This window comes from Myotis brandtii, unplaced genomic scaffold, assembly GCF_000412655.1.
Source record: "Myotis brandtii unplaced genomic scaffold, ASM41265v1 scaffold1858, whole genome shotgun sequence".
NCBI lineage: Eukaryota > Metazoa > Chordata > Mammalia > Chiroptera > Vespertilionidae > Myotis > Myotis brandtii.
The window spans coordinates 25,186-36,884 of NW_005356896.1; the positions used below are offsets into that span (position 1 = coordinate 25,186).

The 11,699-nt window shown below is 40.9% G+C and overlaps 1 protein-coding gene across 1 annotated transcript in view; it reads right to left on the bottom strand.

Moving 5' to 3' along the window:
- Positions 1-6,585: 6,585 nt before the first annotated feature.
- Positions 6,586-11,699, bottom strand: part of LRGUK (leucine-rich repeats and guanylate kinase domain containing) — a gene marked incomplete at its 5' end in the record, with an annotated part of 101,588 nt that continues 96,474 nt past the window's right edge. Inside the window, one exon of the mRNA XM_005864116.2 lies at positions 6,586-7,095. Within this exon, the coding sequence (XP_005864178.1) occupies positions 6,953-7,095 (143 nt within the window). The remainder of the gene's footprint in view (positions 7,096-11,699) is intronic.

The following is an 11,699-nucleotide window of genomic DNA, read 5'->3' on the forward strand; positions in this document are numbered from 1 at the left end:
GCAAAATGGGTAGAGGGGGTCCCATGTATGGTGATGAATGGAAACTAGACTTTGGTGGTGAGCCCGTCATAATGCACACAGATAACCCATTATAATTTGTTTTATCTGAAAATTATATGCTGTTAGTAACCAGTGTTAATGTTACTGCAATAAAAGTAAAAAATGTTTAAAAAACAAATGCCAAATAAAAAATCATAAGGTTTTGTGACTAGTATATCTTAGTAATGGGATGTGCCTGGTTTAATGTAAAAGGGTATTTTATGTATCATTTACTGATTTTTTTGTCTTGACCTCTTACTTTGACTAAAATATTGCTACTTGTTCATTTGTGTGATGTTGCCTTTGATGCTTCCGTAAGCATTTCTGTTTATGTACAGCTAACTTTTCTAAAGTCAGCAGGTAATCCAGGAGGGAGGCAGGGAGGGAAGGAGAGAGGAGGAAAGAAGGAAGAGAGAGCGGCTAGAGAGAAAGGAACAGAAACTCAATCACTGTAAGAGGTTTTTTAATATATCAGTATGAGTAAGTTGAAAAAAAAAGGAAAATAAATGATTTGATTAATACGATTGAATTCATACACACCTCAAATTTCTGTGCCTTACAAGGAAAACACCTTCTTTTGTATACTCATTCAGAGTAAAACTTACCATAAACCAGGGATTAAATGAAGCTTCTTTTTCCAAAGAAGTTTATCTACCAAAAATTTAGAGCAAATCTCACACTAAGTAGTGAAGCTTTAGAAATATTCAGAAGTGGACAAGGACGCCCACTATCATTGCTTCTATTCAACATTGTATTGGAGGTTCTTTCCAGAGCAGTTTTCAAAAAGAAAAAAAAATGAAATAAAATAAAAAAGAAGAAATAGAATAATAATAGAAATGGAAAGAAAAACCTTGTCATATTTTGTGATATTATCTGGATGGGAATCCTGAAATTAGTTACAAATATATTGTTAGAATTAATACACATGATATTTATAGAAATGAACCACATTCTATACACCAGTCACAGAAAATATAATCTTAAAAGAATTTTCTATTTTCAATAACCAAATAAAAGGCAGATAGGCATAAATCTCACTAAAGATAATTATACAACTGTATAAAGGAATTAAAGAAAAACTACACAAATGAAGCATGTTTATAGAAGAAAGGGAGATCCAATATAAAAAGGAAGACAAGCCTCCCCAAACTCATGAATTAAATGTAATTCTAGTAAACTCCAAGTACGTGCTCTGTAAAGTTTGATAAGCAAATTCTAAAATTACTTCAAAAGAAAATGTGAATAGCCAAACTAATTTTAAAGACTATCAAAGGACACGACTTGTCTTACCATGTTTTAAGTCTTATCATCCATGGATTGCAAATAAAAGAGTAACACGGAGAGCCCAGAATCACACCCATGCACTGACGGAAACAATACCCGAGAGGACTGGTCTCCCAGATTAGTGAGGAAAGGGATGCGACCACTGGACATACATCTGAGTCCTACCCCACACTGTGCACAGAGGTCCATCCCAGGTATTGCATAGGCCTAGATGGGAAGAGCAAAAAAAATTTTTTAAGAAGGCGTTTAGAATACTATCTGGAAGACTAAGAATTCAGAAGACATAAAAAGTACAAACCATAAAAAAAAAAGATTGACACATTTGGCCACGTTAAAAAACATTTATTCATTGAAAGTGAACACTTTTAAAAGTGGAAAGACAAGAGGCAGCCTTGGAACAGGCATCTGCAATACACATGGTGAACAAAGAATAACCAAAATATATAAATAAATACTGCAAACTGATAAAAATCACTTAATTTAAAACTAGGTAAAAATAGGTAATTCACAGAAGAGAAGCCATAAGTTGCTAATCATCTTATAAAAAAATGTTCAAGGTTACTAGTAATTGGAGAAATTCAAATTAAATACTACAATAAGTTTACATGAACAGCCATTGGGCTAGCAATAAAATGACTGTCAATTCTGCTTTGTGGGTGAAAATGGAAACGTACTCACATGTTGGTGAGGGCATATTAGAATAACCAATGTAGCAATATCTGGTAAAGTTAAGATCTGTGTACCTATAACACAGCAATTCAACTTCTAGACACAAATATTTTAGCTGCGTCCTTTGTAGTAGCAAAAAAAAAAAAAAGTGGAAACAACTTTAGCATTCATCAACAGGAGAGTGAATAAATTGTGGTATATTCTTACAATGGAATATTATATAGCAGGGAGAATTAAAACAAAAACAATCTACATGGATTAATCCCACAAATATAATGTTGAGAAAAAGAAGTTAATTGCTGAATATACACAGTAGAGAAAGTCCCCGACTTAAATGATTCAACTTACAATTTTTCTAACTTTATGATGCTGCCACAGTGATGGCCATTCAGTACAAACTGGCTAGGCTTAGCTTTGATGTTCAGTAGGCTAGGGGTATTAAAAGCATTTTCAATTTACATTTTCAACTTAAAATGGGGTTAACAGGATATAACCCCATTAAAAACCAAGGAGCACCTATATAATATGAAGTTTAAAACCATGGTGAGTAAAAGTATATATGGTTTAGAGATAGAGACATGCATCAAAGTCTTTATTAAATTGAGGAAGGCATTCTCTATTCCTGGATTTTTATCATGAATGGATGTTGGACTTGTCAAATGCTTTTTCTGCATCAACCGATGTGACCATCGGTTTTTCTTGTTTAGCCTGTTATTACAGTGGATAACATTGGTTGATTGAAACATTTAAAAAATCTTGTCATCCCTGGGTTAAACCCCACCTGATCATCGTGTATGATTCTTTTTATGGGTTGCTGAATTTTATTTGCTTGTATTTTGTTAAGGATTTTTACAGCTATTAGTATATCCATGAGTGATATTATCCTGTAGTTTTCTTTCTTTAGACTGCTTGTCTAATTTTGATATCAGGGTAATAGTGGCCTCATGAAATAAGTTGGGAAGTATTCCTTCTTTTGCTATTTTCTGGGAGAGACTGCATAGAATTGTTGTGAATTCTTCTGTAAACATTTGGTAGAATTCTCCAGTGAAAGTGTCTGGGCCTGGAGATTTCTTTTTCAGAATTATGAATTCTATAATTCAATATACTTCTTCAATTTCTTTAATATACTTATAGAGTTACTATAGGACCCGTGAATGAAATTTGTGCACTCGGGGTGGGGGGGTGTCCCTCCGCCCGGCCTGCACCCTCTCTGTCCGGGAGCCTTCGGGGGATAAGCAGGCCTAAGCCGGCAGTTGGACATCCTTAGCACTGCTGCGGAGGTGGGAGAGGCTCCCACCACTGCCCCTGTGCTTGCCAGCCCTGAGCCCGGCTTCTGGCTGAGCGGCGCTCCCCCTGTGGGAGCACACTGACCACCAGGGGGAAGCTCCTGTGTTATGTGTCTGCCCCCTGGTGGTCAGTGCACTTCATAGTGACTGGTCGTTCTGCCATAGGTTGATTTGCATGTTAGCCTTTTATTATATAGGATTCAAATTACCTATCCCATAGTAGATAAGTTGTGGTGGTGTGTGTGCTTAAGGAATTGGTCCATTTCATCTAAGCTGTCAAATTTATGTATATAGTATTGTTAGTAGTAGCCTCTTATCCTTTGATGTCTACAGAGTCTGTAGTTTCATCCTTTGCTTCATTTCTAATATTGGTAATTGTGACTTTTTTTTTCTTTGTCAGTTTCACCAGAGAGAAGTTATCAATTTTATTGATCTTTTCAAAGAACTAGTTTTTTGTTTTCTTGGTTTTTCTCTATTATTTTTCTGTTTTCATTTTTCTTGACTTTTAATCTTTATTATTTCCTTCTGCTTGTTTTGGGTTTATTTTATTCTTTTTCTAGGTGCTTGAGATAGGAGCTCATTGATTTGGGAATCCTCTCTTCTAGTGTATGGATTTAGTGCTATACATTTCCCTTTCAGCACTGCTTTAGCTGCATCTCACAAATTCTGATATGGTATATGTTTTTAAGATTTTTGTATTGATTTTTAGAGAGAGAGGAAGGGAGAAAGAGAAACATGGATGTGAGAGTGGGACATTGATTGGCTGCCTCCTACACACACCCTACCAGGGATCAAGCCCAAAACCTGGGCATGTGCCCTGACCAGAAATAGGACCTGCAACCTTTCAGTGCACAGGACAATGCCCAACCAACTACGCCACACCAGCTGGGGCTGATGTGATGTATTTTAATCTTTTCCCAGTTTGTTATATTTCTTTAATTACCTTGAGAATTCCTCATAGACCCATGAATTTAAGAGAGTGCTGTTCGGTTGACAGCTGTTTGGAGATTTTCCTGTTATCTTTCTATTATTAACTTCTAGATTCCAGTGTAGTCAGAGAACAAACTTTGTATGATTTCAGTTCTTTTAAATGCACTAAGGTGTTCTTTTGATGGTCCAGGATATGGTCTGTTGTGATAAATGCTCCATGAGAACTTGAAATGAATGCTTATTGGGCTGTCACTGGAGGGAATGCTCTATAAATGTCAAATCCTATTGGTTGATGATGTCGTGAATTCTACATCCTGGCTGATTTTGACACATAGGGTGGGAAAGGTAGAAATGATGCCTTATTAATGCTGGGTGAACATGGAAGTTTAGAGTCCCCACTAGGCCTCCACTGAGACCACCTTTGCTGGGAGGGGAAGGGGCACTCCTTTCTCCTCTGCACAGGGCACCCCCTGACACCGCAAACAGATGGTAGAAGTCCTGGGTCTCCTCAGACCTTCTCTGATGCCACTGATGGGAAGGGGAGGCGGTGCCTCATTACTATCAGATAGGGAATGGAAGTCCAGGCTAAAGTGATCCAGTTATTGTCTACAAGCTTTCTCTCCTGCTAGGCTGCCGCCTTCCTTGTAGGCGGAGAGCGCAGGCTTTTTGTTGAAGTCTTTGTTGATGGTACTGCTGTTATATTTTAATCAGAACACGCCTTAATCAATAAGCCAAATTTATTTGGAGTCCCTTTCATTTTCACTAGCACTAGCGGGGCCAGAGGAACTCTTGCTTCTCATATTCTGGGGCCCAATATGGTGGAAGTCTTCCTTATTTGTACGTTTTTCAGTTCTTTGTTTTCCAAATTTGGAATGAGACTTCCGGACCTTCTGAGAAAAAGCCCTGTGTGCTGGGACAGGGCCGTGAGACCATCTCTCAAGGCCTGGCCTGGCGCCAGCACTGACAGCTCTGTCTGGGGCACAGTTGATGGCCTCTCTGGAACGGGGAGTATCTTATTTTCCCTGTTATTTAAGGAAGCAGATGTTTACAGAAGCCAGGATGGCAGGGTTAAAATTTTAAACAGCAGTTTGTACCCAAGATGGAGGTTACTATACTTCACTAGTGCTAGTGTTTGAGGTCGCAGCTCTTCCAGCACCCAGTTCAGGGAAACTGAGGCAAAAGGAAAACCAGCCCTGTGCTGTCACTCAGGTCCCCACATCTCTCCTCTCCCTTTCACCTCTCAGTCTTCTTATGTTTGCTTTATATGTAATTGCTAGGATTTTAGCTGTACTTAGTAGGAGAAACAAGGAAAGTGCACCTCCTCCACATTGTCTGAAATTGTAACTGTTATATCTCCTATTGCATCTAAAACACTTCACAATAACTTTTTAAAAGATGAGATGATGCAGGTGGAAGTAACTATTCATTAAGATTTTGGGGGCACAAGGCCCCCTCTTCTGCTTTCCCACTTTCCCAGAGAGGACTGCCTCCCTTTTCCGGCTCAGCCTGGTCCTCCTCCCCACATCCTGCCCCCATTCCCTCCCACCAACCCCAAGAAAAGAACTTTGTCCAACTCCTGCTGAGAACTGGGCTGTGGAAGACAGATGACTGCAAATCCTGGTACATCCACATCTGAGTCAGGGAGAAGGAGTCATTAAAGGGGGTTTGGATATGTTAAAATGGGAAGTCATTAGAGGGTTTTGTTATTTAAAATATATAACAATTGGTACAGCACTGCTGAAGGCTCCTGTCCCCAGGAGTCCTCTAGCACAGAGGATTCCAGAAGAGACCATTTACCAACCCAAATGGATGTGCTGCAATATTTCAACAACCAGGATAATCCTACTGGCACATCAGCTGAATGCCAGCCTTACCTATAACTACTCCATATTTTCTGTCTGCAAATACTAGTAGCAAGTAGTGAAACCATAAAGATTATTAAAGTTGTTTAAAACATTTCTAATGGCAGGCAATACATGATCAGAGTCAGGAAAGGGTGAATTAAAAAATATCTGATACTTTTTATTCCTTGATATTGCTAAAGCTAGTCAAGAACCATGAAAATTCCATTAATTAACTCTCTTTGAGAGATGTAGTTGATATCATGTTTGGCATAGCTAGGTGCAACTCTACAATCCTTTCATAATCGGAAGAATAAAACATTTCAATTCCCTAGAGTAGACACTAATGTTATAAATGGACACAGTGAAATTTCAAGAGCACAATCCCAGTTGGATATATCGAAAAATCAAAGGATGGAATAAATGGTGATGGAAGGAGACCTGCCTTGTGGTGATGAACACACAGTACAGTGTTCAGAGGATGTGCTGTGGAATTGTGCACCTGAAACCTGTATAATTTTGTTAATCAGTGTCACCTCAATAAATTCAATAAAAAGGACAAAAAAATAAACCCAAAGAACAAAAATCACATTGCACATAGCAACGCAGAGATCCTGGGGGCTCTGCCATCAGATCTTTCAGGCAGGAAGCAGCTGGAAAAGTCATTAATGGCTGTGGGAAAAACAAATTCCTTTTCTAAAAGTTAAGAATAACTTACATAAAAAATAAACACTATTCAGAGAATTACAAAAGAAATTGATTGAGGAAATTAAGGCATACAGGACATTCTTTTGGAGGTAGATGGCTGTGCAAGAAACAGCCAGGATCCATGGCCAGGTGAGACACAGGAACTGGATGTGATCGGAGCAAGGTTTCCATGTTAGTAATGGTGTACTTTCAATGTCAAGTACTGGTGTACTTCCGGCCCTGAGGGATTGGAGGGAGGGTGGGTTTGGTGTTGGAACCTGGGTGACTGATGAGTGATATCGTGTGTCTTCTGTGTTGCAAAGACCCTTTTTCAAATTGAAGTGACATCTTCTGTGGTGCTATAAAACATGAAGAAAGATACAGTACACATAGTTAACACCCTGCAACACTACACAAAGAAAATAAGCATTACATGATGTAAGCACCGGAATAATATTTAGAATTATAACAAACACTAAAGAATATATGATATCCAAACAAGAAAAACAGAGGGTGAGGTTCAGAATATACCGTGTGTGTGATTGGACAAGCCTTGGGCTGTGTAGACTTGCACAACGACCAGGAGGTTGCTGCAGCAAGCAATTCCTATGCTGCTCTTCTATGCTGCTCCTACCTACGGTAACAGTGACCTGCATCATATTCTTTCACAATCACGCCTAAGTAGGCTTAGCATGTGCACACGTGTGCATGCACACACACACAAACACACACATACACACACACACACACGCCTTGTAGTCCTTCTTAGAGAAACCTCATCTACCGCCCTCTAAGGTTGTCTGTTTGCCAAGGATGAAGACTCCAAGGATGAACCATGGAGCCAGGTTCCTTTGAGGACTGTATTAAGCAAGAGGAGTTTGGACGATAGAGACTGAAGGCAGACGCATGGTGGCCATAGAAGAAGCCAAATCCTCCCTGGGGAGAAAGCAGTGGAGTAGAGACTGAGAAAGTGAGGTAGGGCATTCTAATGGGAGTGAGAACATGGAGGGACCTATATAATAAGATCTCTATGTCATAAGATCAATGACAGTGAGAAAAGTATTGGAGACAAAAAATACTGCCATTTAAAAAATGGAAACAAAGATTTACAAACCAGTATACCTGATGCTAAACTTTACCACATTCGAGTTTATTAAAGAAACTAGAGGCCCGGTGCACGAAACTCGTGCACAGGTAGGGTCCTTAGGCCTGGCTGGTGATTAGGGCCGATTGGGACCTTCCGGCTCCCAGCTAGGGCCTCCCTTCCCTGGCTGCAGGCAGGGGCCTTCCTTCGCTCCTCTCCGCACCCTGGTGGTCAGTGCACGTCATAGTGAGTGATTGAACTCCTGGTTTCCCGAGGGGACAATTTGCATTATATATATATCTTGCGTATTTAGAAAATACTATAATGAGAGATATGTGTTGAAAAGGATTTGTGAAGGAAAATTATTTCTGATGAACTTAATTTCCCTTTTACTATGGCAGAGGTCAACAAACTATAGCCCATAGGCTAAATCTGCCTGTCATTTTCAAAAAGCCCATCTTTTCATGCAAGCCCACTTTGTCCCCAGCTTTTGAAAGCAGCCATGCAGAACTGGGCCCCTGAGCCAGTTCATAGAACCTTCCCTTCCTCTGTGCGGCCTCCCCATGCTCGAGCACAAGCTTAATAAAATCTGTCTGAAAGCTTCTCTGAGGTTTCCTCTCAATTTCTACCTTAGGGAACCCAAGAATCCCAACATGGGTAACAGAATCACACACCATGTAGACTTTGCCTGGAATTGAGTCTCTAGAGACTTGTTACAGGATACTCTTCTTAGCCAAGTCCTGGGTCCTATTTTAAAAAATTTTTTATTTACTGATTTTAGAGAGAGGGGGAAGGCAGAGACAGAGACATTGATTTATTGTTCCACTTATTAATGCATTTATTGGTTGATTCCTGAATGTGTCCTAACTGGGAATTGAGCCTGCAACCTTCGCATATCAAGACGATGCTCTAACCAACTGAGCCACCAGGCCAGGGCCACTGGATGTTACAGTGACCATGACAAAGGCATAAGTGGCATGCTTGCTGGCTTTATAGAAATCTATAAGTAGTAAATATGGGTGATGAATCAAGACCCAAAGTGATCTTATCAAGCTAGAATGTGGGGCTAAAAATCCTATATAATAAAAGGCTAAGATGCAAATCAACCAAACAGCAGAATGACCAGTTGCTATGATGTGCACTGACAACCAGGGAGCAGACGCTCAACGCAGGAGCTGCCCCCTTGTGGTCAGTGTGCTCTCACAGGGGGAACACTGTTCAGCCAGAAGCTGGGTTCATGGCTGGCAAGTTCCGTGGCAGTGGCAGGAGCCTCTCCTGCCTCCGCGGCCGCACTAAGGATGTCTGACTGCCGGCTTAGGCCCGCATATCCCCCGAGGGCTCCCGGACTTCGAGAGGGCACAGGCAGGCTGAGGGACACCCCGCCCACCAGTGCATGAATTTCATGCACCAGGTCTCTAGTAAAATAAAAAAATGAAAATAAAAGTTGCATTTACATTTTAAAAAATCAAGTCCACATATATTGTACAACAGAATTGCTGGTTTGGCAATTCATGTGAAAAAGATGCGAGTGTTTAATAGACCAACAGCCAATAGTGTGATGTGATTGATCAGAAAACCACCAGTGAAGGACCTCAGGTAGACGGCAGACCAGAAAGCACCAGGCCCTCATTCCTCCAGGGAAGCATTAAATAAACAACCGGAGACCAGCTAAAATAACTTTATAGGAGCCCTGAAAATCAGTCAAAGGCCTACAGCAACCAATGAACGCCCAATCAAGAAAAAGCCACATTAAAAAGGTAAGAAATATCAAGGTAATTTTATAAATTGTCTCACCCCCTCCCCTGGTGGGTTGAAGTACAGTTTAGAGGAAGGGAGGCCTGGTCCCCAGTTCCCTCCTGAGAACCAGAAGGTAGAGCAATGTTCTCACCTGTCTGGGACTGTCTGGTGACTGTGTGACTAAGCTGAGTTCAAAGTGATACCGTTGGAATCTCAGTCTAGGGGAGCCTTAGGAAGCCATGAAAACCACAAGGGGGCGATAGATGCACAGATGCCTGGGTCAAGAGATGACTAATTGAGGAATTTACACTAATAAAAGAGAAACATGGTAATTAGCGTACGACCGCTACCCTTTTCATTGGCTAATCAGTGAGTATATGCAAATTAACTGTATATCAAGGTAATTTTATAAATTGTCTCACCCCCTCCCCTGGTGGGTTGAAGTACAGTTTAGAGGAAGGGAGGCCTGGTCCCCAGTTCCCCCCTGAGAACCAGAAGGTAGAGCAATGTTCTCACCTGTCTGGGACTGTCTGGTGACTGTGTGACTAAGCTGAGTTCAAAGTGATACAGTTGGAATCTCAGTCTAGGGGAGCCTTAGGAAGCCATGGAAACCACAAGGGGGCGATAGATGCACAGATGCCTGGGTCAAGAGATGACTAATTGAGGAATATAATATAACAGCTAAGAAGCAGGAGTCTCTTGGGAAAATTAAGACATTTTTTAAAGCACCTGTGTATACTGAGGAATTGGGAAAAAGCCCATGGAAAGTGCATGTCCAGAAAAGGACTGGAAAGACCCTAAGCTTTCATGCTGGGCTGATCCTGGGCCCTGCTAATTGGCCAAAGTCTCCCCCTGCACGGAGCCAGTCTGCAGACTTGGAAAGGAGGCTGCTTTTTCAAATGCCCAACTTTCAACAAAAGATCACAGGACATATAAGGAAACAGGAAAACATGGCCCATTCAAAGGAACAGAATAAGTCTCCAGAAACCATCATTGAAGAAACTATCACAGACTTCTACTTCGTGTATAAAAATTTACAATCATAATACCTCATAGGTATCTAGCACTTTTGCTTCTTACTTACACCATATTCATCTTGCCTGGTCCTATATTATTATATTATACATTATGTTATAATATACATATATTACAGTAATATGTAGAATGTAGGATATTACTATATTTCTGTAGGACTGATATTATTATTCTCAAGGCTCATACATGAACTGATTTGCCCAACAGCAGACAATAGTAGAAATGGAACTAGAACCCAGGTCCTCTGATTCCTAACCCAGTGTTCTTTCCACGGTACCACCCCACAGGCAACAGCCCCACTTTGCTCTGTTTGGCCAGGCTACTAGTATGTTTGGAACAAGGATACAGGCAGAGGAAAACACACGACATAGGACAGGTCGAGGCACTCTGTCCAGTGGGAGCCAGGACAGGATGGGCTGTGGTGACATGCTTGGTCCAGGGCCCCTGGGTACTCTCAGGTACTAGAGTGACAGGTCACAGTCTTTAAGGGGTTCCTAGCATACTTCCCACTCCTGTATGATGACATGAAGTGTCTACTTGAGAATTTGGGATTATTTCCTGGAACTCTGGTCTTGGGACTCTAATCCTTATTGCTTACACCCTCCCTCATGTGTAAAATCCTTGAAGATGCCTTATCTCGGCCAGCTATCCTGAATTTAACTACAGCTGAGGTGGGAGCTGCCTTTAAATGGGTTAGAACAGTGGTTCCCAAACTTATTTGGCCTACCGCCCCCTTTCCAGAAAAAATATTACTCAGCGCCCCCTGGAAATTAATTTTTTTAAATTTTAATAGCAATTAAACAGAAAGATATATGTATTTTTTTAATGTATTTTATTGATTTTTTACAGAGAGGAAGGGAGAGAGATAGAGAGCCAGAAACATCGATGAGAGAGAAACATTGATCAGCTGCCTCCTGCACATCTCCCACTGGGGATGTGCCCGCAACCCAGGCACATGCCCCTGACTGGAATCGAACCCGGGACCCTTCAGTCCGCAGGCCGACGCTCTATCCACTGAGCCAAACCGGTTTCGGCAGATATATGTATTAATGCTTCTACCTTTTTCGTAAAATATAGTAAAGAAAGGTGTAAATTAGAAACATTGAA